The following is a 27,697-nucleotide window of genomic DNA, read 5'->3' on the forward strand; positions in this document are numbered from 1 at the left end:
ATAAATTTGAGCAGGCTGCCGGAGGCGCTCCAGTGCTCACTCAGAGCCGCACGTCACGTAACATTAAAGAACTTCTAGGCAAGTCAGCAACTAAGGAGCTGTAGGTACTTTTCGTGAAGAGTACAGGTATAGCTTCAGCAATGACATGGCTGAAATGTGTACTGGTTAAGATGACAAGTCCATCGCCAACTGCATTATCATTAATGTAAAATTACAGTTTTAACTATTCCATAGAACTTTACTGGGTGAACTCCTTTTCCTCCTGGTATGCATGGTTAAGCGTAGAGAAGCTCGACCGGTACACGCTATGGCGGTACCGTTTACGTTCATTTACGCGACACTGTAGTGTGAATACCGGCCGTAGCGTGACGAGTCAGCAAGTCGCCCTTCGCGAGAACTTCAATGGAACGCCCCAAACACACCACAACGGTGTCTGTTGTTGATTAATGAACACCATGCACGACTCCGCCACGCCAGCGGCTTCCCTGTTTCCTTACCAATCCACCCTTTCGCGCGATTGAGCAGACTCGAGCGACCAGAAGAGAACTTAAGACAGCCTTTCAGCCACCTCCCCTCGGAGTGTTTGCGAAGTGACCTACCAACACACGTGGCGTGAAAGCGAAACGCGCGGCCTGTGAAACCCGTCCCAGCCGGCTAGAGGCCGATTTGGAACGCGTGTGCTCGCGAGATCGGTGGCGCGCATGTGTGTCGCCCGCATGTGTAGACTGAGAATCTTAATTCTCTAGGTGGGTTTTCCAGACCCGCAGGCTGCAGAGGGGGCTGCAGGTACCCCGTGCCTTTTCGGGGCTTACGTGAATCGACGCGGAGGCGGCGCTGCAGCGTCTTGTGCGTGGCAAGGGGTAGGGGGTAGCGCCGCGAGGAGCGGCGGGGCGACGGCGCCCCGAAAGGGCGTGGCGCGGTTGCGCAGCGATACGGAACCCGCCCGGCGAGGAATTGTCCTGGAGAAAAAACGGCCCTTCGGCCGCACAGAAGAACCTATTTGTCACTGAAAAGTCTTGCCTTCTGAGACGAGAAGCGAATACCTTCCGAGGTGTCTGCATTTTGGCCTCTGGTACTCGGAGAGCGCACAAACGAGTCTTGTTGCAGAGGCGGGGCCCGAAACGGCTAGTCGGCTTGTGTGAGGCGAGTTTGGCAGTGCGTGGGATGAACTGCGCGGCGGTTCCTCCCCATTTTTTTGCAAACTCGCAGTCCGTGGCAGTGCCTCCCTCCAATCAGAGTGCGATTTGCCGCTTCTGGTTTCTGCCGCAGCGGGTTTCGGCATTTTTGACGTTTGTTACTGGCGCGCGCCATGCGCGGTGCGCCGCGCCGTTGCCGTGTGTCCCGTGCCTCGTCGTCTCCTGTCCCCTGCACTGCGCCGGCGCTCGGGCGCCAGGCCGTCGCGCCGCGACTTAAGCAATTCAGCAAGTCGGAGAGTGTCCTACGGTATCCACAAACAAGTTTTTTGCCTCTAGTTAGCGGTGGGGGTATCTTGAGAGATAGACAGCGCCCTTTAGAGGCGAGATCCGCCCCGACCCTCCAACTCGCACAGCCGTCGGCGACGTTTCTGCCGTGCAGCTTCCGGATTTCGAAACAGGAGTGAGAGCCTTCGAGCGCTCATCGACAGGGAAAAAACGGCACTCATACAGGCAACCAGTTTCCTTGTTGGCATTGGCACCATGAGGAATTCAACTGAAGAAGGCGCCAGCGCAAGTCTCCGCGCGCCCGGCGCATCCGCCAGGGGCCGTGGCAGCTGTTGCCATCGGGCGCTTGGGTTATCAACACAGTTTTCAGTCTCTCTTTTTTTCTGTATTCTTGGATCCTCTCTGCTGGACTTGTGGCATGCGCCTCAATCCGCGTCAGCGGCGATTACTCTTCCGCCGCAGGCGCAGTGGGTGTGTCGCATTTCTGAGCGGAACCAGCGTTGTGCGGACGTCTACGCGAACGAGCACACGGGTCAGAAGGGTGGAATCTGTCGGGAGGATGACTGCTGCTCACGGACAGGTCTTTCGCCCTCGATGGGTTTCGGTGACGTGTGCAAGCCGCGGAGCGACCGCGCATGCGGCTCCTACAAGGATGCGTACAGCTACGGCAAATGCGACCTGACTCACCAGTGCCACAAGTGCTCGACGGCATCCAAATGCAAACTCGACAATTCCGAAAACGGCGGCGTGTGGTGTCACTGCCCGGCGCCAGGCGTGGGCGACGGCATTTCTTGCGTCACGGATCCCTGCAAGGGGTCGCCCTGCGACAACGGGACATGCTCGCCGCGAAAGGACGACCCCAACGACTACCAGTGCGCCTGCTACCCTGGGTTCACCGCCGTCAAAGACAGCACGGGCGCCGTGAAGGCCTGCGTAGACACCTGCGCGACGAACGTCTGCGGCGAAGGCGCCTTGGCTTGTTACAACGGTCAGGCGGGCCACGTGTGCGCATGCGGGGATGGATACGTCAACATGGCTGTAAATGGAAGCGACACTTGCGTCAAGCCCGACTTCTGCCTAGTCAACCCTTGTGGGGACGCGAGTGCGGTGAAATCGTGTGAGACGGTCTCCACGACTGAGTACAAATGCACATGCAACCTCGATCACGAGCTCGCCACCAACCGGAATCGGCCTTTCTGCCGAAAAAAGTGATCCGTGCCGAGGACGGAGGGACTCTGAGGCGTTCCGGAGTCTTGTCTAGCGCAGGAGACAAACCGAAGCGCTTCGGATTTTTTTCGGTCTCGAACAAGCAAAGGCGAGGCCCTCCCCCTGTGCCGCTGGCAAATTTTCGCGAGCGCCTACGACGAACGCCGTCGCAGGACCCGCTGTTTTTTAAACTATGCGAGGATTGTTCTGCCTTTTACACAGACGCGTTTCTCCTCGACCACTTCGCGTTTAACATGCCTTCTACCTCCCTCTCGCCCGCCAAGGCGCGCAGCCCTCCGGTCGAAGACACAGCGATCCAAGCCATGCTGCGTGCACATCGACGGTTCCTTGCGACACAATTGCCTGGGCTTCGCTGCATAAGTCTGTGACATAGAGGCAGAGGCTGCCGTCTTGACGTAGAAAGGAAAACATTAAAACTACCCGAGATGCTGGCGATTCCGTCAGTACCCGAGCGCATTGACCCTGCTACCCGCTACCGGAGCGGGTCCACTGACTCAAGCAATTAGGTAGCCAATATGTAGGCGAGGCACAGTTGTAGGCTGCTGCATCTGCAAGCTCACTCAGAATAGGTATTCACTCGTGGAATCAAGGTGTGTGGCCTCCGCACATCTGGTGTGCAGGCGCGTGTTTCGCTTAGGTCGAGCGGGCACCGAAGGACGTGACGTCTTGAGCTGTATCGAAAGGACATGCCTGTCAGCCACATCCTTGCGTGACAGCCATACTAGGGACGAGGCTGGCGCATTAGAGGCCGGGGTTTCGGACGAAAAAACACTTTACTCCGCCTCACGAAGTGGGCAAGAGCGGCACACTGCCACCCCGTGGGGCAGGTGTGGACGCAACACCTCAGCTGCGAGGCTCTGCACCCGTGCTGCACAGTGAGGGTCTCTTCGCACTGAACCGAACCCTACGCTATGCGAAGCAATTGTCACGCTGCCGTTTCTTTCGCCTTTTCTTGAGCAGTACACTGTCACCACTTATGTGGAAGGCTGGCCTGTCGCCTGGCGCGATCCGCCACTCGTCCGGGTACGAGCGAACGACTTCTCTGTCGCTGATGCACTCTTTTCGACTCGGTTTTTGGAGAGTTCTTTCCACGCCGCCTGAGACGTAAAACCCGCATGCGAGGGAGAACACCTCCCGCGTCCCCTGCCCAGTCTCCAGGCCCAGCTAGCGGTCGGACTTCACCGCGCGTCCAGGCGAGTGCAACGACTGTGTGCTTCAACATCGTAGTGAGCGGGTCGCGCGATGCGGCTCTGGAGCCGCTTGCGGATTCGATCCCAAGGTAACCCTATTTCAGTTCGTTCCCCAGCGCCGAAATTTCGGCGTTATGCACAGAAAAATCATCTTCCGTTCGGTCTGCGCGTGGAGTGCGTGGGTAGAAGGCGTCGTGAACCGGCTGGCTGCGTTGTGTCGGTGCCCAACTTCTCTCTGCTACGCGCCCCGCGCCGCGCCGAGTGGGTGTGGAGACTGCGGACACGCCACGCCTTCACTAGCATGGGGAGACGAGAGTTCGTGGCAAATTGATCTGGACGGTTTCAGCCGACGCGGCTGTTCTAAGCACGGAGCCAGACAACTCCGCTTTTCCAGAACTCACTCGGGACGGTCCGTCGGCCGCGGCGCGCCACGGGCAGCTGGGCGCTGCGGCGCAGCACTTCCGTGCGAAAGTTTTTTCCTCCAGGCGCCTGACAGTGACTCCGCGAAAAGCGGACTCACCCGCGCGGCTGAGAGACGCTAGCTTGTCAGGCCATGTTCGGGGTGGGCGTATCACACTCCACCCGACCGTCGTCTTGCCCGTCTCGTCCCCAGTACTTCGCTTTGTCGTCCCCTCTTCTCGGCGTCCTCGACACACGCTGGCGACGCCGCCGCTCTGTCGCTCCCATGTGTTTTTCACTTGTTGACTCTTCCGAGCTTGGAGAAATGGAGGCTGTTAAGACTCAAGTGCCACAGCGCGGCGGCTCCGCCTGCCGCGAGGCGCTGTCTCCCCCCCGCGCCACGTCTTCTCGAGCTTCGCGGCTGACGCCGCTGGGCGGCGCGGGCGTCGCAACGCTCTGCGTCGTCTCCGTCGGCCTCCTCGCAGGATCAGTCGCTGCCTACAAGGACTTGCCTCCGCAGTCCGAGTGGGTCTGTCGGCTGGCTGAGCCCGGACAGCGCTGCGCAGACGTGTACCCGAACGAGGGGACCAAGCAGAAGGGGGCGTTTTGCCGCGAACCAGAGTGCTGCGCGAGACTCGCGGTCAGCAACTCAGGTTCGTTCGGCGATCTCTGCACGTCTGACGCGGGGCAGTGCCGGCATCGAAAAGAGGAGTTCAGCTACGGAAAGTGCAACTTGAAGACGCAGTGCCACAAATGCTCGCCAAGCTCCACTTGCCACTACGACGACTCGGACAACGGCGGCGTCTGGTGTCAGTGTCCCGCTAACGGGAAAGGGAACGGCATCACGTGCGACGTCGACCCCTGCATTGGCAATCCGTGCAACAACGGCATCTGTTCGCCCAAGAAGGACAAGCCTTCGGAGTTCCAGTGCAACTGCTACCCTGGACACACGCTCGTCAAGGACCCGCTCGGCCGCTACCAGGCCTGCGTCGACGTCTGCCGAACGGGCATCTGCGGCGAAGGCGCGCTCCACTGCCTCAACGGCGAGGCTGAGCACATGTGCATCTGCAAATCCGGCTACATAAATCAATCGCTGAACGGGTACGACACCTGCGTGAAGCCCGACCTATGCGCCGTCCAGCCGTGCGGGAAGCCCAACGCCGTATTGGAATGCACAACTACCTCGACGACAACCTATGACTGCAAGTGCCAAACAGGATTCAAAAAACTCCAACGCAACGGAAATCCGTACTGCGCAGCCTCTGCGTGAGAGACGGTGCCCGCGAGTCACTCCACGACTCGCCCTCTGCCACTGCGCAGGTTCACTCCGCCCGCCCATGCGGATGCAACCGGATCTTCCATTGCGGCAACTGGCGGCAGGTCGGGCTTCAGCGCCGACGACGTATAGGCCTCGGCTAAAAGGCCTCCGGGGGAAGAACCCCGAGATCTTCTTCAACCCTGCACCCGCGCGCCTTGGTCAATGCCTGGCGGCGCCTTCTCTCCTGTTCTGATATCCTCTCACACAGTCAACCGGGATGTCTTTTTGCCTACTCCCTGAGGAGGGGTCGCCGATGAAACGAGCTGGGACCCGAGCTCAGCGATCTCGTTTTTTTCTGTTCTACGCTTTCCCCAACGCGTCCTTGCCCCTGAAACTGAGGAATGCACCTGCTGCACAGGTGCCTGCCTCCTTGAGGCGGCGTTTCCAAGTTTTGAATTCAATGCCAACTCTTCTGTCTACCGAGTCTTCTGCGCGATTGCTTGTAAACAACTCCAGAACTCATTCTCCCAAGGTTTTTACACGATTGCGAACCCTCCGCGACCCTCGTTAGACGGCGTAGGTCCATCAGAGCAAGTGTCTGATCGCCGGCGACGCGGCGAGCGCCGCTTGTTGCAGACGATACTCTGCGTCCCTTTGTCCGCAAATGTGAGCTTATCTCCTTTAAGTCAGTTTTTAGACGGGATGAACACGAAAAACAAGTCAAATAGAGGAGAAAGGGGAAAGCGGAAATTTTGCAAGGTGGTCCCACACAGAACAGCAGAATCTCGGGTTCGTGAGAAGTGCCGCAGAAAGCGTGATGCGTCATGGACAGGAACCGTTACACAGGTTCTGATCGGAGTCAAACTGCTTTCTAAGGTACTTTTTCTGTTGCGCTTGGGCATCCTGTCTGACCAGTATTCGATTCGCCATTGCAGACGCTGCTTTACGGTCCCTCACCATTCGATTTTCTGAGAAAGTCCACTGTATTCGGACACCAGCATGGGCAAGAGGACTGTGGAGGGCACAACCTGCGCAGAAAGGCTTCAGAGAGTGATGCCGGGGAGACCGTCGACTGCGACTGGCGATACGAGGGCTTTTCCATAGTTGAGCATCCACCATCTGGCTGTAGTATCCTTAGGTTAGTCTACATTCATCATTTCTATGCATATCCTAGGTTTGAACGCGGCGCCCAGAAAGGCACCAGATTACCCGGACTGAAAACTGACTAAAAAACCGGTGAAAATCATGGGCCTTGCGAGTTGAGTTGCCAGGAGAAACCCGGCCCCCGAACGCTGATGCGCGTAGACGGAAGCGAATCGCCTCGCGTCGCGAGTCGCGTTCGCAGCGGCAGGGTGCGCCTCCAACACGGGCACGGCAGATCTCAGTTTACCAAGCAGAGTTTCGCGAGTTGCTGCGCCGTGGGAATGCCGAAGGGCCTCCTAGCTTCCTCAAGAGACTCTCCCGCTGTGTGTGCGCAGAAAGAGAAATAGGTAGCCTCTCTCTCTCTCCACACCAAATCGAAGAGATGCTAGTCTCGCGAGCACAGTTTGGCAACGCGCATGCAGTCCCCCCTGCGATTTTCACAGATGGCTCGGTCCTGTATCGGAGTTCACGCCTTCCTTCAAGCCTCAGACTCTCGTTTTCCCCATGCTGCCTGCTGAAGCAGCCGATTATGACCTATGCGTGTGCCTGTCGTCCCCCTGTGATATCGCTTGACAGGCGACCCGCTTTCCATCTCAATGGTGCCCGGCCTTCAACGAGACACCTCTCTACGCTTGACAGTTCTTTCTTGTCTCCGTGGGGCTTGCGCCAAGCCGCGGCGCTGCCAGGGGTTTTTCCTTCCTTCTCTGTGAAGGCATTCTGTGTGCGTTTCGGCTCACTCGCCGAGATTCTCCTCGCGCGCATGCGTCTCCCTCCTGTGGCTCGACCCGCCAGTATGCAGCGCGGACGATTGAAACGAATTCCGTCTCGTACGCCGGGCTTCACACCGGATTAGCGCGTTGTGCTTGGTTTAAATAGTCGCCAGATTCATACAGAGCCTCCGCCGTGTCAGCCTTTTGCTTTCTTGTTGGTATTTTCTCGGTATATCTGGTCAACGCTTGTTGAAAGGCTGCGAGCGCGACTTGAAAGCCGGCGAACCGCCCCCTGGACTGACTGCCGTGCGGGTCTTCCGGCGTCTGTTTTTCACACTTGCTGGGTTTTAGAGCGACTTGCGAACGCCCTCCAAGCTTTAAAAGGCCCCTGATGTTCCCCATGCGCGGCCTGAACATATTTTTGTAGCTGCGCCCGCGCTCCTGAGGCCTCCTCTGCAGCGCCGCTGCCGTTCTCCTGCGGGCGATCTCTGCGTGAACTCCGCAGGCTGCCGCTTGGTGCGCTCGCCGCGCGAAGCCTGTGCTTCTCGAACGAATCCAAAAGGAGCTCTGACGTGCTGCGCGAGTAAAGACAACACTCTCTGGTCTCCTTCCTACGCGTGGAAGCGCCCGCTTTCCATCTCGTGACGACGCATTCCCCACCGAGAAGGCAACCGGACCTTCAGCGCCCTAGACACCATGAAGGTGCGCCGCTGTCAACGCATCAGGTCTTCGCTATGTCGCCAGACGGGGGCGCGACCTTTGCTTTTTTTTTCACTTTTTCCCTGTGCGGTGGCGCTGTGTCGTGGTGTTTCTCGCAACCGCGTCGTGCGTGCCGCCTGCTAAGACGCTCCGCGCGCGTCCCTCGCGCGTTCTGTGTCTTCAGCATGTCGCACGCGCGTCGGATTTCTCAGAACTGAGGAGGCCACGGGAATTTCCAGACTTCGGGAAGGTGTAATTTTCCGGCGGCGACGTTGCCGCGCGAGAAGCCGACTATCGTATGGATGTCCGCCTGTGGCCCCAGGGCGACGGAGATGTGCCGCGCACCTCGCTCGCGGCTCTTCAGATCGCCGAGCTCGATCTCTCTATCCTGAATTAGTTGGGCCCTGCGGCGGACTCGTCACCGGCGATTTCTCAGCGGCCTCCACGCCGCTGAGTGCGTCTGGGGTTAGCCGCTCGTGAGTGCTGCTTGACGCAGCGAGCAACGGCGAGGATATCCTCGCCCCTAGCACGGTCGCGCCTCATCGTCCACTCCTTGAGCTGCTTCTGTTCTCTGCGCAGATTGCTATTGAGGGCTGCTGCCATGGCGAGCTCGACGCGATCTACAGGACTTTGGCGCGCATCGAGGAGAAGCACAACATAAAAATTGACCTGCTCATTTGCTGTGGAGACTTCCAGGTGCGACGCAGTCTTTGCGCGAGCGCCGTTCTTCCTCAGAGTTGTTACAGAAGGCTCCCTCCTTCCGCTCGACCACAGAACGAAGGGACTGCCTCTTCGCACACACGACCTCGCACTTTTTTTCCTCAAACTGTGTCTGAGAGGCGTGCGCGTCTGCTGCGGCAGCGCCAGAAGAATTCGCTGTGACCACAGGCAGCGCAGGGAGCTCTGTTGCGACTGCGCGATTTTTGCGGAATGAGGGCTCCACAGAGACGAGCGAGCGAACTCAAGCCCGAGACAGGGGAGGCCAGCCAGCGGGCATCCCGCTGGGGAGTCATATACATATACCTGTCTATCTATATCTATCTACATATATATATATATATATATATATATATATGTATTTGCAAGCACTCAAGTTGCGTGTACGGAGGCCGCAGTTTTCTCTTGCTTGTGTGTGGCGTCTGCGGTGTGCCTTCAGTGCGTGCGAGACGCGAGCGACTTGCAGTATCTCGCTTGTCCGCCCAAGTACAGAGACCTGAAGGACTTCCCTGCATACTACCAGGGCGAGAAGGAGGCGTATTGCCTCACCGTCTTTGTCGGCGGAAACCATGAGGCGCCATCCGTCCTTCGCGAGCTGTAAGGTGTCCTTCTTCAACGACGGATGCTTCGAGGCGAACGCTTTGACTGATGCTTTTGTCTATGTACCTAGATCCCGACCTATCTATATCTGTGTACATCCACAGCTATGTATATCTATATTTCCACAGCTATGTTTATATCTATAGAATTCTGTATCCATATCTACCTATACCTATCAATTCATATCTATTTCCACATCTATATCTACGTATATCCATGTGTATCTACAGCTGTATCCATATTTATATAAATTTCTGTATCTCTCGATATCTACCAATCTATATGCAGCTCCATCTCTCTGTATACTTGGCTCTTTATCAATCTATCGATCGATATACCTATCTACTTCAGTATCGCTTTTTGTGAATCCGTGGGCGTGGAGAGTGACGACTGCAAGCTGGGCGCTTGCCGTCGCAGGAAGAGTTGCGCAGAACTTGTTGGTTCGAGTCCAGTCGGCGGGCCCAGCGGTCTCGCCTGCTTCAAAACAACTCGGTCTGCGGTGAAGGGAGGACGCGAGGGATGAGGCAGCTGACTGCAAGGCTGATTTGCCTGCCGCGTGCTTGTTCAGGTACTACGGGGGTTGGGTCGCGCCGAAAATTTTTTACCTAGGTCACGCGGGCGTCATCAAGGTGGGGGGATTGCGCATCGCGGGGCTCTCAGGAATCTACAAGCAGCAGGACTACAAGAAAGGTACGCCGCGCCTCGTCGTTTGATCAGCAGAGCCGTGCAGCCTGTAGAGAGCGAGGATCTCCGCCTTATTCTCAGACAGTTCAATCCCCGATACGCATGATGCTTCTTCGGCAGATGCAAACGATTCAAAGCGGAAACGCGAACGAAAGCGCGGGAGGGGAGGGGATGAAAGGAACGCAGACAGCGACAAGAAGGGGAGTGAGCATGCAGATGACATTCTTGTCACATTCCTTAGATGTGGATACGCACAGGCTACTTTGAGAGACCTCCATACGACGACAACACGATGCGAAGCGCCTATCACGTTCGCGAGTTCGAGATTTCAAAACTCAGCGTGGTCAGTTTCAAGGGGGAAGGGGGGTAGGGGAGGGGAAAGGGGTGTCTTTCTATCTCCAGCGCCTTCGCAAACCAGGCGCGCACGCGGCGTTCCTCGGAGTCGCTTTCGGCCTAGGTAGTTTTTGTCGCGCTTACACTGCACCGGGTCGCATTTTTCGGGTTCACAACCAGAAAAAACGCGTCCGCGTGGGCGCAGCGCGTGCGAGCTACCACGCTGTATGTCTTCTGCGCTGATCCTGAGACATCGACTTACACTGCATCTGCAACGCCTTCTCGCGCTCTCCTGTTCAGTTGAATCACGCGGCGTCTCTTACTGACCCCCGTTCCGCTCGCCTCTGGCACTTCGCATTTGCAGGGGCTAAAAAGAAGCACCTTACGGTGCATGAAGCACGTGTCTCTTGTATCCTTGTCTGCACAGCTGAGCGGCCGACTGGACATCGTGGCGACGCACGACTGGCCCGAAGGGATCTACGAGTTCGGCGACAAGGCAGAGCTGCTTCGATTCAAACCGTTTCTTGAGAAGGACATCCAGGCGCATGTGCTCGGGAATCCACACACGATGGAGTTGCTGAAGAAGCTGAAACCGTAAGCAGGCTCTGTCCCCTGTCGCGCAGGCGGGAGCGGCTCTGTCTTTCGGTTCTCGAGTGTGGCTGCCTAATGCCGGCTAGGACACTAGAGGAAAGGAGTGTCGGGTGATTTCGCGAGGCCCTCGCACGGAATGTTCCAGTTTCGACAAGATGCGGGCTTTCATAAGAGAAGGGCTGAATGAGCGTGTATTACATGGGAACCGTGTGAAATCCTGCTGGACTGCGGCATTGATTCATTCAGGTCCTTCTGGTGCGCCGCCCACCTCCACGCACAGTTTGCGGCGGTGTATGTCCACCCGGAGCCCGAAGGAAAGGCGACGCGCTTTTTGGCGCTTGACAAGGTTCTTCCGTGTCGGCGATTTCTTCAGATCCTTGAAGTGGACCCCGACCTGCCGGCTGGATACGTGCAGACTCTCTCGCCAGACCTCGGTCGTCAGTCGATGGACCCTCAGATTTGGTGAGTCTGTCTAGCTGATTGCGGAACGCACTGGCGCGGAAGGTTGCAGGTTTGAAAAAGTGGATTTCTGGGGGGAAGTGTCGGGTGTCTAGGCAGGGTGATGGAATCGCAGATGCACTTCGCAGCTGAAACTTTATGGAAGGTTAAAGGCTGAAACAGTCGCGCTGCGCTGCGTGTCGCTCGAGACTGGCAGCCGGGGTCAGGCCTCGTGTGTCGTGAAGATGTATGCACGTCACGGGGCCGTGTGACAGATTTCTGCTGCCTGCCTCAAGCGCTGGTGAAGTGAACTGGTCATTGGTCTGTGTTGCTTTTGCGTTACAGCTACGATCGACAGTGGCTGGCGATCCTGCGCGCGAATCAACGCCGAATCCCCACGCACAGGTCTCCGCATCAGTCGACTACAGCAATGTGAGTGCAGAGCGCAGAGTACCGTCCGCAGGCAGATCAGCGCGAGGGACATCTCACCCATTTCTCACGCACTTGGCTGTTCGTCGACGCCCTCAGAGCGGTCGCCACGGTGCGTTGCCTGTCTGTCGCTTCACAAGCCTTCAGAGTCGCGGTCTCGGGTGGGAATCGTCGTGGTGCGAAGGCTTTCAGGTTCATTTCGAGCGTCCTGCTGCGCGGGGCTGAACTAAATTTTCAAACGGACGCCTTCGCAGAGCTGGCAACCGTATGGTGTGCCGCTGTGGGTATTTCCGTGTCTCTCGACAGCCCGCCGAGTGCAGAAGACGTTGCGGCAGTGGAGAGGAACTTAGAAAATGCAGGGCTGAAGCGCACGCGGCTCCGCTCCAACGGGGGCCTGCATCTCAAGGTCTTATCGGCAGCCGCAGTCGCGCCAAACAGCGCCTCCGCGGACAGGCCCCTACAACAGGAAGACGCTCTCGCGCCTGCTGCAGAGCCATCGACGTCCGCCGCCCCGGATGAACCCCGCTGCGGCTCGCCATGCGCTCAGCGCCGGAGCGGAGGCGCGCGAGGCCCTGGCGGGGCTTCTCCCAGCCCCCGCGATCACGGCGCTGCCGACGAGGTGGGTTTCGCGTGGCCTGATTGGGCGGATGCCCGCGCGCCTTACAGAGATTTGAAGAGGCAGCGCCTGTTCCTGTTGAAACTTTTGGGCTTCGACGAAGCGGACGACAAATTTGGCGACGCCCCTCCTGCGCGTAAGTTGCCCAGACGCGCGATTTGCTGTATCAGGGCCGAGACCGCGGGATGTAACGCTGTCTGTCTCCACACGCATGCAACGATCGCGTTCGATAGGCGCAATCTCACTCGCTTCACTTGCTCGTTCGTCAGATTGTGTAAGATTTCGCGTAGAAAGAGGACTTTACATATTCCTCGTTCTACTCAAAATCGAAACGTCTTCACTGACTTTTCATAGTGGATTCCTTCTGTGTCGGCTGTGCAGCTGTCGAGGACATCGAGATCCCGGTCAACTGGGGCACGACTGCAAGCGCACAGCCTAAAACGACCGAAGAATTGGATATTTGTCTCGATATTTCTGACGAAGAGGAAGAGGCTAGTGACGCGAACTGCGAGGTGCCCGCGTAGCCACCGAGTCTAGCCATGTGACAGGCGCATCACCGAAAAAATGGAGTTGTTCAGGAATGCGCATCCCGCCTCGGGTCAGACGTGTTCAACGTGCCTACGTTTCCTAACCGCTTTTAGCGCGCTTCAGTCGCGCTTGTGTGCTTCAGTTCAGGGAATTTCTATTTGTTGCATGAAGGGCTTGTGACAGAACTCTGAACTAACGTCACTACTTCGATTGCCGACATTCAAAGGTACTCTAAACTAGCTATAGAGCTATTATGAACACCACTGTAGGATTCGTTTCCGTAACGTAGTTTCTCTTCCGCCCACCGACTCGAAGCGTAGCTGAGAAGGCAGGCTTGCCTCAGAAACTGTAGCACTCGAGCAAAGAAAACTCCAATCGTTCAAAATAAACATGCAGACACTAAATGCATTGGTTGCAAGAAGCCGGGAAATCATTCGTTTCGGGTCTCGAGCCTAGGCTCGGTAGTTCGCGGGATACAATCGTTTAAAAAGTAAATGGAGCATTCTGTCCTTAAAAAGATACCATTTCAACACCGTCTCCAGGAAAACGGTTACCGAATCAAGAGGATTGATTCCGGGGCCCTCATCCAGTGGGACAATCAGACTTGCGAAATTCACGGGTTCTCATCAAGAGGCGATCTCAGAGAGATTCCCAATGTTGTGAAATTCATCCTCATCCCACGAAGTCGGGGACCCGGAAGAAAAGAAAAACCTCGTTTCACCTGTGATCTTTGAGGAAACAGGACGGACGCACTTCTTGCACAGAAAAAGCCGCGAAGCAATCAAATTTCTCCCCGCTCATCTTGCAAGGCGGTACAAAACAAAAAAACTTCGTTTGGGGCCGGCCAAGGCGACGGCAACCTGCACACAGTTCCCTCGTCCCCTCAGGCGCCCATCTCAACATCATCGCCGCTGGCGGCAGCGACTTGCGCACTGTGCTGGTCCATCAGAGCTTGTTGCTGCTGCTGAAGAACTTGTGCGGCATTCTTTGCAAGCAGCTCTCTGCGAATTTCCGGACCGATCTTCTCGTGGAAGTGAACGCGCAGCACGGCCTTCAGCATGTTCCGCTCGGTGTCGGAGAGGCAAACTGCGAAAACAAAGAACAAGATGACGATGATTTAGAACGAAACTCCGCCGAAAAAGGCGCACGAGCCAGGTGCGAAAAAGCACACACGCGAATTCTTCCGGGGCTTGCGACAGCATCGAGCTTCAGTCAGGGATAACTGACATATGCCTCCACACAATGTGCTTTCGGAAGCCAAGCGTTAGAAGAATTCATCCTCTCGACCTGTCGCAAACCCAGGCGAACTCTGACAGACTGACGGACCACGCACAACGCACGTAGACAAAAAAAAAGAACCGTGAAACACTGCATCTGAGAGAAGGTAGATAGCGATGACGAGAAAATGAAACAGAACGAAAGGACTCACATTTGTAGCGCTGCACGAACACAAGAAGCGCCTTATGCCACGAAACGGGCAACGACTCAGCTCTGTCCTCGAACTGGTGGAAGTGGGCCGCGCAGGCTTGAACAGCCTAAGAATAAAAAAAAAAACCCAAAAATACAAGTAAGGGACCTAAAACAACACCATACGCAGATGAATGAAGTTTCGATTTACAAATGTTAACCTTTACGAATGTGGCGTCTGGAATAAACGACTGGATTAAGGGAAAGTACTCCACCCGTAGATAGCAGCGCCCGGGGAACAGTGTCGCAGAAGGAAAATAAAGCCCCGAGACACATCCCAGAAAATCCAGGATGAAGCACTGGGGGCCTGAGTGTCTTCTGCACATCCCCAGCAGCGCAACTTCGTCGACAAGATACACACCGCACTGCAATCAGCACTGTAGGTGAAATTCATTCAAAAAACATTCCAAACAGATCGAAAGTTTGCAAAAACCAGAAAACCGTCAGACGGAAAGTGTGACCGCGTCGCATCAGATAGCGTCAGAAGCAGAACTGGCTTTTAACGGTCAATGAGATCATCCTCTGGAGTTCCCGTTTTGCGATGGACAATGAACACTGAGAAGTTCAGTTCCGCAGTTTCTATACACTCGCGCCACAACAGACGGCCAAGAAGGAAGCCTGTCGCATTCTCCTAATTTGAGCCCTCTGTGGAACTTACTTTGACTGGGAGAGAGTACTTCTTATTAATCAGGATCCCCATCAGAACGCTCACAGCAGGCAGCCAGTGAGAAGGTGGAACCAAGGCCAAACGCATCAAAGCGGCAGCGCCATGAAGAACTGGAATGGAAACTTTGGCGACCACGCTGCCGACAATGATCGACTCGCGATTGCTGCATCCCTCTAGTGCTAGAGGAAGGAAAATGCCTTTGAAAAACGCGGCTGGCTTGAACAGCGCCTGCAGGGAAAAAGGAAGTGAAAGACAAAAGAGAAGCAATACAAACAGGACAGAAAGGACAGAAAGCACCATACGCAGCGGACACGGATAACGCAGCACACAGTGATCAAATCACGAGAGGAAAAAAAACATCTTCGTCAGCCTGGGGCGACAGCAACGTCTTCAACTGCGAATTTGACTCGCATCAGACTGTCAGAGACTGTCAATCATCATTGAAGATGTCTCTTTTGATCGGCGAATGACACCGCGCGACGAAAAACCTCAACAAGATGCGGGGTGTACCACCCTCTTGATAAGAATCTCCAGAGGCCCGCGGGGGGCGGAGACACTTCGGAGAGAGAGTGAGTCGCTCTAGGCTCTTGAAATCGGGGGCTGCTCTCTCGTCCACGAGCGAGGCTGGCAAACCAACCTGCAGGATGCTGCAGCTACGGGGAAGAGCCAAACCACAGTGGATGCGGAAAAAACTGACATGAGAAAAACTCAGGGATGCGTACCTTCTTCAGCGCCTGGTACAGGTGATAGTTCAGCTTCTTGTTGGCGGAGATGTCGTCTCGAACAGCGGGGAGCAGAACGAGGCAAAGAAATCTCTGTGCGCCTGCACTCGAGAGGTTACTGCTGAAGATCTTGGTGGCCTCGAACATCGCTTGCTTCGACCAGTTCTGTGGCTCAGTCAGCAAGAGGACTTCCTCCCACCGCTGCAGCCTGGGCAGCACCTTGAAGGCCTTCGGCATGCGCCCGCTACGGTACTTCTGCAGGAAGGGTCCCATTGCTGTGTAGACCTCCACAACCTTCGGGGGGAGGGCGTTCGCGTCCTCCTCGACAGGCGCCTCGCCCTGCACGGCCGCCTGTTCCTTCTGTCGCAACTTCTCGAGAATGAAGTCCGCGAGGGTCGGCGCTGCCGCAGCAGCCGCGCCCTGCTCCTTCTGGCGACGCTGGACGTACAGCTCGTCCTCCTCGTCCTCTTCGCCCTCAATCACCACGAACCCATCTTCGTCGACGTGTTCATCTTCTCCGTCTGACTCGGGCTCACTGCCTTCGTCCTCCGACCCCTCAGAGTCGTGACCATCGGCTCTGCGCGAAAAAAGGAAAAAAAAAATAGCGCGTGGAGCGGAATAGCACGTCGCTAAAAGCAAAGACAATAAAGACCTCAACTGGTCAAGATATGAACACGCGCGCACGAAGTGATCACACGGAGCCGGTCAGGATAGTCGATGAGTTATCCGCAGGACACCAACGAGACGTTGGTCCAGTCAGATATATGCTTGTCAAAATTGATCATCATTTGCTCTCGCGTCGAAATTCACGCCTCCTTATTCACGAAAAAACGCCTTGAAATTCACCATTCGAACACAGTTTATAGCGCAAAATTCCAAGGACAGGCACAGAGACCGCTTGCCGGGGGGTGTAAGCAGGAGTCGACGCTCAACAGGCCGTTTCAGAGCGATAAGGGATGGGTGTCTGTTTGATATCCTCATAGGAGTCTCAGAAAAAGAACGTCATCATCTGGCAGTAGATGTCGACAAGCGCTTGCCACCCAGACAGTCTCCGACCCGAGGCATGGCAAAAGATCCAGCCGAGTGAAACGCTTACCTGTCGTCGAGTTGCTGCTCTTCGACGAGCCGCAGGATCTTCTTGCTCAGCTTCTGCGGAACGACTCCATCTTCGTCGGCGTCAAAACTCCCATCCTCCGTGAACGCCTCGTGAACGCCAGTCTTGGGCTTTTTGCCCTTCTTCAACAAGACAGCAGTCTCGGGAGTATGAACACCCGCCTGGCCTAAAATGTCGACGTGCAGGGGATTATGGCGACTCGCCACCTTCCGCTTTTCGCTCTTCACCTTCGGCCTGAGCACGTACAGCAGCCGCACCAACAGCCACAAATATTTGTAAACACGCGGTAAACTAGAGGACTTTGACCTCTCTTCCCCCCAACATGCAGCTGACACGAACGCACATGCGAGCAGCTCGCGTGGAGCAACACGCAACGGGACCGGGACGACAGCGGGAGCAACGATCACTTACGACAAATACAGTATGCGTATATGTCATATATAAAATCAGCCGGCAGGAAGCCGTCTACTCGGTCAGGTTGCTTTCCTTTCGGTCCACAGATTACCCCCCCAGAAGCAAAATCGAAGTGACTCACATTTCCTCGGGGTAGAAGTCAACAGGATCGGGGGGGGGGGGGGGGGGGGGGGAGAAAGTCAACTTGCAGCAGCGATCGGCGCTGCGGCACCGAGGTTACGCGGAAGGCGCGACCCGGTTACCCCAGATGAAAACGGCGTCGAGAGAAGGAAGTAAGAGAAATCCAGAAGCGGGTTTGCTCAAAACGCTCGACCGGCATTCCCCACAAGCCGTGAACCGTGTGTGGCAAAGATCCCCCGCCCCAGTCGGTCGCTCTGCTTGCGCCAGCCTGTGCAGGGACGCCGAGGCGGGGAGGGGAAACAGAAGAGCGAAGGCTGTAAACCCCTCGGAAAAAGAAAGAAACTGGGAAAGACAAGCAAAGTTTAAAAGAAGTGCGGGGAACTTCTCTTGCGGCATGTGGGCGCATCAATCCTGCGGACGCAGTTGGTCGCCATCCGACAGGGGGTTTGTGAGTCGGAGTTCGGCTTTGCCGGCATACACCACGCGACGACATCGCGCGGGGTGGGATACAGTTCAACGCGTCACGACATGCTGCAAGATGCTGCAGCACAGCGCGACGACGATAAACAAACGCCAACTGCTGATTTCGAACTCGAAAGAGGCGGTCAGGCACCCCACAACCTGGCGATGATGGCACATGCCTCTTCCTACGCGTTGGCTGCCGCCGACGGGTCGCGTATATAAGCCGCCTGTATGCGGTGTGGTTTCTGTTGAAAAGAAGCGCTGATGAGTGATCTGTGTCTCCTAGGCGCCCACACTTGAACGGGCGAAAAACAAAGCGTTTTCTCTGGCTGAGGCGGCGCTTCATGCGTGACAAAGGGACTGTGGACAGTTGGCGAGATCGTTCCTCCGGGAAAAGCAGTCGCTTCTCTTTCTGTTTTTTTCGCTTCTTCCCTTCTTCTATCGTCTCGTCGTCGCCATCTCGTCGTCGTCACAATGCCCGGAATTGCAGGTGCGATGTTCAACGACCGGAGCATGCAGTACCGTTAGGCTGTTTGAGCCCGTTTGCTCTCTGTTTTTTTATCGATGGGTATAGAATGAGGGGGTATCCAGTGGGAAGCGTTTTTTGCGGAAGTCCATGCGTAGCACGTCAGTTTTGATTCACGTCCTACTGGCGGCGTTTCCCTCGACGTTTTTGGGACTGCTGTCCCCAACAGTGTGAAGGGAGACCAGCAGAGGGGCGCTCCAGAGTTTGCTGCTGTTCAGTTTGCTGTCAAGCGTACTAAGACTTCTATTGTTCCCTGGATTTTATGTCTGGCTAGTGCCCCCCGCGCTCACTTCCATTCGGATGGATTCCTTGAGTTCCCGGCGGGAGCGTGTTCGAACGGGGCTACTCCGCAAAATTGTGCGACCTCGTTCGTCGCAGGTAGCCGGGTTCAGGGTGTTTCCTGAGGGTCCTTCATTTCTTCCAGCGCACGACTGTTTTTCGGGTGCGGTGTCGGAGCGCGGCCCACGCTTCCTCATGCCAAGCGTTCTGGGTTGTGTGTTTGTGGTGCACAGTCGGCTTGCAGAAAGGGTACGTGGTCACCAAGAAGGCGACGCCCCCGCGGCCGTCGCGGCGACCTCGTAAGCTCTCTCCCCGAATGAACAGCATTCGGGAAATTATTCGTCAGGTTGCGGGTTTCGCGCCGTACGAGAGACGCATGATTGAGCTGATCAAGATCGGCTCTGCCGCTACGACCAAGAGAGCCCTCAAGTTCGCCAAGAAGAGACTGGGAACCCACCGCCGTGGCAAGGGAAAGCGTCAGGAGTTGCAGAATGTCGTCGCTGCTCAGCGCAGAAAGGCGGCTGGCCATTGAGCTAAGAGATGTTTGAATAGGATGCATTTCCCGCTTGTCGTATCCTGCAATTCGTTTAAGCCGCATCCAACACGTGCATCACTAGGTCCAGGCGATCGTATCGACAGTGGGACTTCCTGTCTTCATCGCGGCGGGCGCGTGTGCAGCGTGGTTTTGGGTGTTTGTCAGGGTTTGGAAGTGTGTGGACTAGACTCTCTGTATGCTGAGTGACTGAGATTCTATCATTCTCACTCCGTTACGACCACGCAGGCCTCTAACTCCATCTCGTCTCCCAGTCCAGGATGCGCGTAGAGCGGCTCAGTACCCGCGCGCATCACTGGTGATGTTTTCCGCAGCAAGCGTAAAACGGTGACTGCGCGACGCGGAATGCTTCTGCCGATACTGGTAATCACGGTGTTGGGGAGGCAGGTCGAGTAGTTCAGCAGGAGCCAGGTGTTAGTATGGATATACGCGTCCACAGTACATTTATTTTATATTCGTATGCAATCGACAGAAAGCAGCCTCTCCCGTCGATGAGGCATGCCATGCTCTACTAATGCACTGCCGTGAAACCGAGGAGGAGGGACTTCTACATGGTGCGAAACAGGGAGTAGCATAAACGACAGACTAGAGGAGGGCGAACGAACGTAGCTCCGCGCTGATGAGAACCGTGGCGCCTTGCTTTCAGATTTCCTTGGCCTGCATCTACGGCCGACGAGTTTGGTAGTACGCGTCAAGGCCGTTTCGGAGGTAGCCAGGGAGCTGAAGATTGGGGCAATGTAGTGCTCGTCCGCCCACGACTCTCTTGTACAAGTCACGAACCGCACGTCCGACGGTGGAGTGTATCACTGTACGTGTAGATTCACATTCGTCTGCATGGAAAACTCTGCCCGCGTAGTGGATTGTCATACGACTTGCTGTGTTGCGTTCCGCGCGACACACTGGACTCCTAGGCACTAGCACAGCGAAAAGGCCTGACACACGTCGAGGGTCTCTGAATCAAATTGTGCAGTGCTTTTTAATGCTGTGACTCCACAGCGGTGACAGATAGCCACGAGCAAGGCTACCATTCACTCTTCAAAAGTAGGAATCAAGCGAGGAACAACCCACGGTGCCCGTGAGAAGATCCAACGGGTCTGAAACGACAACCTCTCGAGAACAGAGGCTCGCATCAGTCTCTCGCGCCTGCGTCCCAGACACTCAAAATTCGGGGGTAGACTCTCCCCCGCAGATTCTAGGAGACGGTCTTGCATGGAACTAAGGAGACGAGTACGTTCCCTGTGTCGCAGCTGTGCTTCCCCCTTAGACCACGCACTACGTAGCAGCGCCTTTGCAGAACATGTCCCGTCGCTTGGCGTAGTGGACCCAGCTACGCCTTGGCTCGAGTCTTCTGCAGAGACTGATATGGAGCTCCTGCTCCCGTACCTTAGTTGGTCGGTACTCGCCACGAAACCGGGAACAAAACCGTCCCTGAATCTCGTTTCCACGTCAAGTACTTTCTCGTCGATTTCGTCCATGTCTGTTCTTATTTCAGCTGTGGCCGCAGGCCGGCTGCTGCAGCTTGCTGGCCTGCGCCTCGTTTCATTATCACCTTGTTTCTGCGCACGGTGAAGTTCAGGAGTTTTCCCGGGTAGGTGTACACTGGCGGCTCCAGAGGGCCGTCTGATAACCACTGAGGCAGCACTGCTTCTCCGAGTCGACGTCGGTGACATAGTGCGCCTGCGAGTATTTTCGGGAGACTCGGTGCTAACGCTGGCAAGTGTCCAGACAGATGCATCCGAGTCTCTGCTTTGTATTTCCTTTTTCAGGGCTCGAGTAATGTCGTCACGAGGAGTTGCGACGGGAACATGGCCTTGCAGGACGTTTTTCGGCGAAATGTTCGAGCCTTCCGCACCCCAGTTGCCGGTATCCCGTTCCCTCCAGTCTGCGAATCTCCCACTCTGGTTGTCCCCGTGGTCACCAAGCTGGAAGTGGCGTGGACGGAGATTCGTCCCTAAACACAGCCCGCCGCAGTGCGAATCATAGCCAGCTGAAGGACTGCTTCCGCGGAGCGCTGAACCTTCGGAAATGCGCCTTCGACATATAGCATCTCTGCTACGCCTCACCGCGTAAAAGTTCGCGCGGACTCGGCGGGTTTCGAGCATGACGTGTCCTGGACCAGGCCTTGAATTACATTCGTCTTCCATTTTCATCTAAGATAGTCACTGATATCTAGCCATGTGTGGGCTCTCCAACGCGACAAGACCTGGAAGCGAGGGAACCCATGCCCAAGAGATGCTGTGGAAAAATATGCACCACAAAGAATGAATCACTCGACTCACCGGAAGTGGACACAGCCCACACAGGGAGTTTTCGATCAGAGGCTGCGAGAGAAAAGAACCGTTTTCGAAATGTTTTGCCGCAATTCCACCATGCCCGTCGAAACAGGGGCAGTTCAAGCCAGCTGTGAGGCATCACCCAAAAGCGTATCACAGCTGACTCGTCCGATACATCACGTAGCACGCAAACCCGCGACGCAGCCAGCCTCAGGAAGTTAGTGACAGGGGAAGGGAAACTTAAGCTGCCATGGCCGCTTCGACCCCGGTTCTACAAAAGTTAGTCTGTGCGGTGCACAGGTACGCCGCATTGGATAGCACGCCGGATCAGTGTCTGTCGTGGAAAAATACAGGTTTCTTATGGGGGGTCAAGCATGTAATGTGTATATCAGCCAGTGGGAAGCCGACGAAGAAGCCTAACAACGCAGGCAAACTCGATCGCAGTCTCGAGTGTCTGACGCAGTTAGGCCTCTGCAGGACTTCACAGACCCTCCGGGGTAGATGGGTTGATGTGTCGCACAAAGTGGTGTACGCGCTCACCAGGCCTGATTTCGTAGATTTCTCATCAACGTCTTTCCACGCGTGGGCCACTCCTGACGGACACTAGTCCCACCAACAAAGCACAAGATGATATGCTACTGGGAGATGCTATGCTTAACATTCCTAGGAAAAAAAAACCACACCCGACCACAGGTGGCGCGGTCTCCATCTGCACCCACAGCACAGAACCCAATCGACAACGCTAACTTCGCGCAGTACGACTACCGCTTGTGCCAGACGTAATGCATCGGTTCACGCTTGCAAGAAAATTGCGCTTGTCGACCACGTGACTGTAATTGTGGGCCACGTCGTGGGAATATGCCAAACATCACCGCGGCTGTGCATTGGAGAAATCCACGAACCCGGCAGCCAGTGCTGCCTGTTTCTTACCATCACTACTCGGCCGCCAGGACTCGTCTGAGGAGGCGGAGAACTCACGTTTTTCTCCGTTCGCGGCCGGAAGAGAGGGCTTGCTAACTGACATGCCGAGTGTGTCAAGTTTTCTTTAGCCCTCTAACGAACGTCGTACGCCAACAAGAGCCGGTTATTCCCAATTCCAATGTAAACGCCAAGGGGGCTAACGAGCCACCGGCATGTTAGTGATGACAACAGCACGGGTCTCTGACGTAGGCGGGAGGAATATCTTCTGGGCTGGGGGCGGGCGCTGCTTACCTTGACTACGCTTGCGCGCGGGGGGACTTATAAGCAAAGAGACCGCCCTGCCCTTGTGTTCCCGAGCCCTTACAGGGTATGAATATTCTACTACACTCTGCAAAGCAGAGCGGGGCTAGCATCGGCAGAGGCTGCTGTTAGGACCGGAAAAATGTATTTCTCTCTCGCCGTAGTAAACACCGGATGGTGCGCGACCGTATCTTACAGCACGGCTTCACAGAGACAGTTTGAGCATCGTTGCCGTCAATACTACCCCGTAGAGTTGACTGAGAGGTCCTGTACTCCTTCGGTGCACGTGTGCCAGATATAGACACGACGTGCCCGTCGCATTGTCTACATTGGCCTTTTCTGGTAGCGGCAACTGCCCTGTTCGCACTTTCCCCATGCTGATCCTCCCCGTGGTCAAAAGCATAAGTCTTGGACTCTAGGCATGATACGCTGCGCTGCAATCCAGAGTGTATCGGGAACCGGCCGCTGAGGGAAACGACAAATCATTAGCGAGCGCAGACCGGTCAACAGTATGCCGCTTCTGCGTTCCGTGTTCTGCACGTACCAATGAGCAGACTGCTCATTGAACCAGCAGGTTTCGCGGAGAACCTGCCCCGGCTCAGGGGAGAACTCTTGATATTTCGAGTCCACGTGCCTGTATAGAAGTTAACAGTCTATGTAGCTTTGAATCTAAGGAAATGTATGTCATGTTTCATGAGACAACACGATGTGCCAAACGCTGCTCAAGACGAACCACGAATATTGACAGCAAAAGGGCATGGAAGTCACCGAAGATAACGACACGTGCAAGCATGCAGCCCACTGGTGATAGCTCTCTGTAATGGGTGAGCGTTCGAACAATCGGTGTGTAACAACTGGCTTGCCGATGGTTGGCTCGGCGCAACGGAGGAGGGGGGGGGTGACGAGTAAAGCAGCGACGCAGCTGATGCCGGCCGGCTATCCTGAGGAAGGATATACTTCACCGTGCGCCAAGGCATACCCCACAGGAGAGATAGCACGTATCCTGTATGTGAAGTCTCTGAAACCGTCGCGGTGAGGTCAAAACATCGAATCTCAATCCCAGAACAACCGAAGGATAGGGGGAAGCGTCAGCCAGGGAATAAATCTACATCACGCCCACCTAGAGTGGATTTCTAAGAGCCTCCGTCGCCCCTGCAAGTCACAGTTATGTCATGGAAGAGCACTGAACGGCATTGCGCCAAAGCACATGCAAACAAATGTGACCAGCGCGCCCAGTTGAAGCCGGTCGGTCACGCTGAGTTCGGCAAGGGGAATCTTTCAACTGGTCGACACATCGAGAGCAGCACGAAGAATTCGTAAGATCACTTGCTCATGTATAGCGAGACGCAAACGTCGGCGAAACTGCGGGATGACCCGACCACCCCCTGCACGAATACTTAGGTCTCTCTCTCTAGTTTCATGATAACGCGTTTGATAACTAGCATAGATCTCAGCCATGCTGTTGGTGGGCAAGTTCATCCAGTTACTAACAGGTGCCAGGTCAGCAAGGATCTGATCCGTATATTCCGTACAGACTCATGAACACCAGCAGCAATGAACTAGCTCCTCGGTCACTCATGCGACAAAACAAAGGTACCAGATCCTCAAATTCCGAAAGGCGCGACGTGCAAAGCCTGATCACACCGTACGACAAGTAGGGACTCCGAGCGGGCTTTCTACAAGTATTTAATCATTGCTGAACCGCTTTTTTGAAACGTGACCTAATCGAGAGTTTTTCCTCGTTCTTTCGGGCATGCCACGAAACGAAGCAGGAATTGCGTTTTTCTATCGATTTGTAGAATCTTCCCCTCCAGTGAGGCAATTTTTCGTTTCTCGTCCAGGATTTGATCCCTTGCTCTCTCGAGCTGGGCGTATTCACGCTCCGCCTGCTCCTGCGAAGCACGCTTCTCTGCTTCTAGCTGGGCCTCTCGTTCACGGCAGCGAGAGCGAAGGGAAGTTATTTCTTTTTCTATCGACGAAAGGTCTGAATGAATGACGTCAATCGATTTCCCTGTACACAGGCGACATTCCAGAGGCATGCATGGGTCCCTCTGCAAAGTAACGTTTTCGTACATGCTGGAGGATCTGCAGCCATTCCAATTTTCGGACACTTCTTAGCGAGCACGAGCAGGGCCCCCATACTTACGCAAAGCATCAACATGCCCAGCCATAAACGGCACGTAGCAGCATGAGGCATGAAATGAAAGGCTGCTGCTGAAGCAATTAGAGTCAAATCAAACGCAGTGCACTGCACTCTCCAGAATCAGTACCGCGCTGTAACGATTTTTGGAGAGGGAGTCTTCTGATGCTTGTGGCAACGCAATCCAGAGCGCTTTAGTCACGCGGAGCGGGTTCAACGGTTTTGGGGCGTTCAGTCGAGGGCATGTAAGTTTCTGACTTGTGTAAAGGTGAGAGCGCCAGCCTTTTAGCGGTGTACTTGCTATGCTCAGGAGCCACCTTATGATAGTTCCCGTAGCCAACGATTGTAGAATGCGAGAAAAGTGAAAGTGAGAGACCTCGCAGGTGGAGTAACGTCACGTTAGAAGCTTTGGCTCGTCTTCCGCGTAAAGACTCGAGCCGGAACCAAGGTTGGTGAGGCCCGCGATGACAAAGAACCAATAAAGTAACCTTGCGTCCACGTGGGCGCTCTTGCGTGAGCAGGATCGCCGATCGAGAGTCATTAGTAATTCGCCGCCGTCAGGCACACTTTCTGAGACAGATGCACCGATGTCTGCGTTTGACAGGTAACGTTCACCATTACTTCGTACGATCAAGCGGCTATGCGAGGGACATCCAGAGTATGCCTTCGTTTTCTAAGCATGTTCCTGCATATTCTCGCAGCCTGTCGTCGGCATTCCCATGAGGTACCTAGGGGTTTGAGAGTTCGACAGAACTCTTGAAGCGAAGATTCCAGCTTTGTGTTTGCCATCTTCGCAGACTGGAAGAGGTGAGCCCCACGCTCATCCGAGAAGTACCTGCGGTTGACTTAACCCAGATGGCACCTATTGGCTCGCTGGCCTTCCCCTTGGACGAGCTCCTGACTTGAACAACGCACGTTTTCCGCTCCTTCGTTTGTAAGCTTTTACCGAGAGTGGTTGCTGTATGACTGGAAAAAAAGCTTTTGTTTGAACGTTGTACGCGTGATAAACGAAAAATGTCTGTATTGGACAGTCGTCGCACCCTGCGCCCGGAGCTTTTGTCAGGATAACTGAACATGTGTGCTCGATTCGAAAGCGACAAATCCACAAACGCGTTGCCCAACTCAACTGCGCTAATGAAGCCTCGCCTCATGGGGAAAAGTAGGTTGCCCTGAGGATCTCCCCTTCAGCCATGGGAACCACTTTCCGGCACGGCCGTCCACGCCACAGTGATTCACAACATGCGCGCCGGTTGCATTACTGCGGTTTATACTCCTGCAGACGCGCGATAAAACTGTTACAAGTATAATAGGTTTAAGTCCTCGCATTAGCAAAGGAGCTCTAACAGTGCACTCGTAAGGGACCTACACTAAGAAAAAAAGAGACACGCTCGACCACTGTACGAGACTGGTATAGATCACACACTCTCGTTAACAGCGGGCAAATTCTACAAGAGAACGCGTATGAAACATTACTCTTTCCACGCAGCGGCATCTCATAGAGTGCTACGGCAGACATGCTCAAGCGAGCACTCTCACAATGCTTTTTAGTCCTGAAAAAATCACTCGACCAACGGAACTGTCGACAGGAAAGAAAGACGCCATCGAAAGAGGGATGCATTGACCACTGCAAGACCGCACTTTATCAAAGTATGTCACGCATCAGAACTGATAGCTTTGCATGCTCCTCCCAACTTTTCTCACTCCGATGAGTAGCCAGATCGACTAGTTACGCCGCGGATTCTCCTGGCGGCCAGAATGTTCGTGCTATATTTCTACGGGCTTTTCCGCGTCCTGATCTTTGATACTGGCGGAAGGTGCGCAGAACTTGGGGCGACTAGCCTACGCGTGTACTTTTTGAGCCGTGGCTAACGGTCTTGCCATAGAGCAAAACGTGGGATCGCGGATTGCTTTCTCTAAGCATTTCGCAGCAGCAGAAAGCGTCGCGGCTGGTCCGGTGAGAGAGCTCACATCGCGTGCAGGATACCTCCCTTACAAACGGGTGGGTCATAGCTCACAAGCTGCGGTGATATTTCTGCGAGATTCCTCGCACCAGTGCACGCCGTACGGGACCAATTGTGTCCACCTGTGAGTCTAAGAAGAGACCATCGCTGCACTACAAATCGTGCTCAGTGACGTGAAGCCTGGGACCAGGACAGCACAATTCTGCAGGAGCGCTCGCGATGCTTTCTTCTGAGCCATGCTTAATGGGCGTTAGAGCTCGTGTTCGCTCTCTCACGCGGCCATGTACAAGGGAATCAAGCAACTCCAATCCTTGAGCTGCATGCAGGCTAGTGGGGATGAGTGCAAGGCAGCTGCGACTGAAATTTACATATTTCCTGCTCGAGCTCCGGCCGAAGGAACCGGATCACGGGTCAACACATTTGCTTCCCATACAGTATCATGGGAGGAAAGGGCCCTTCTATTCTTGCATACAAGATGCAATTTGCGAAGGTCCGGCTGTGATTGGATCACGTTAAAGTAGCCCGCTAGTGGACGGTGAAATGTGTGTCGTGCATGATGAGCATTCACCGATAACGGACAGATTGTGCATGGCCAGCGGCCGCATCGGTACAAAGCCCTAACCCTGGTGCAAGTCTCGACAGCCATCGCAATGAACCATTCACACCCGTCAGAGCTCCTGTGGGAAACGTACTGGATTAGCGAGTGTCCCACTCGGGAAAAGGTGCAGATACGAGGACACGCGACCGCGGTATAATTGATGCTTCTACGCAACTCTACGGTCCACGTAAAGGTGT

General features: G+C 55.2%; 6 protein-coding genes across 6 annotated transcripts; 4 read left to right on the top strand and 2 right to left on the bottom strand.

The window, feature by feature from the left end:
- Window positions 1–1,676: 1,676 nt before the first annotated feature.
- On the top strand, window positions 1,677–2,633 carry BESB_081500 (EGF family domain-containing protein; the record flags this gene model as incomplete). The annotated part of the gene is made up of 1 exon (XM_029366500.1): window positions 1,677–2,633. One exon carries the CDS (start codon window positions 1,677–1,679, stop codon window positions 2,631–2,633), a length of 957 nt encoding a protein of 318 aa, XP_029216960.1.
- Window positions 2,634–4,562: 1,929 nt separating this feature from the next.
- BESB_081510 (EGF family domain-containing protein) lies at window positions 4,563–5,507 on the top strand (the record flags this gene model as incomplete). The annotated part of the gene is made up of 1 exon (XM_029366501.1): window positions 4,563–5,507. The coding sequence occupies one exon, from the start codon at window positions 4,563–4,565 to the stop codon at window positions 5,505–5,507; it is 945 nt and encodes a 314-aa protein (XP_029216961.1).
- Window positions 5,508–8,082: 2,575 nt separating this feature from the next.
- Window positions 8,083–12,979, top strand: BESB_081520 (Ser/Thr phosphatase family protein; the record flags this gene model as incomplete). The annotated part of the gene is made up of 11 exons (XM_029366502.1): window positions 8,083–8,173; window positions 8,232–8,512; window positions 8,627–8,743; window positions 9,204–9,361; window positions 9,933–10,054; window positions 10,306–10,391; window positions 10,809–10,975; window positions 11,219–11,434; window positions 11,756–11,842; window positions 12,146–12,591; window positions 12,837–12,979. The coding sequence occupies 11 exons, from the start codon at window positions 8,083–8,085 to the stop codon at window positions 12,977–12,979; spliced, it is 1,914 nt and encodes a 637-aa protein (XP_029216962.1).
- An 887-nt stretch (window positions 12,980–13,866) lies between these two features.
- Window positions 13,867–18,295, bottom strand: BESB_081530 (bystin protein; the record flags this gene model as incomplete). The annotated part of the gene is made up of 6 exons (XM_029366503.1): window positions 13,867–14,069; window positions 14,413–14,518; window positions 15,109–15,345; window positions 15,840–16,416; window positions 16,936–17,281; window positions 18,244–18,295. 6 exons carry the CDS (start codon window positions 18,293–18,295, stop codon window positions 13,867–13,869), a joined length of 1,521 nt encoding a protein of 506 aa, XP_029216963.1.
- Window positions 18,296–18,423: 128 nt separating this feature from the next.
- BESB_081540 (ribosomal protein RPL36) lies at window positions 18,424–19,286 on the top strand (the record flags this gene model as incomplete). Its single annotated transcript, XM_029366504.1, has 2 exons — window positions 18,424–18,439; window positions 18,958–19,286. 2 exons carry the CDS (start codon window positions 18,424–18,426, stop codon window positions 19,284–19,286), a joined length of 345 nt encoding a protein of 114 aa, XP_029216964.1.
- Window positions 19,287–20,335: 1,049 nt separating this feature from the next.
- BESB_081550 (uncharacterized protein) lies at window positions 20,336–21,409 on the bottom strand (the record flags this gene model as incomplete). The annotated part of the gene is made up of 1 exon (XM_029366505.1): window positions 20,336–21,409. The coding sequence occupies one exon, from the start codon at window positions 21,407–21,409 to the stop codon at window positions 20,336–20,338; it is 1,074 nt and encodes a 357-aa protein (XP_029216965.1).
- Between the last annotated feature and the right edge of the window lie 6,288 nt (window positions 21,410–27,697).

This window comes from Besnoitia besnoiti, chromosome VIII, assembly GCF_002563875.1.
Source record: "Besnoitia besnoiti strain Bb-Ger1 chromosome VIII, whole genome shotgun sequence".
Lineage (NCBI taxonomy): Eukaryota > Apicomplexa > Conoidasida > Eucoccidiorida > Sarcocystidae > Besnoitia > Besnoitia besnoiti.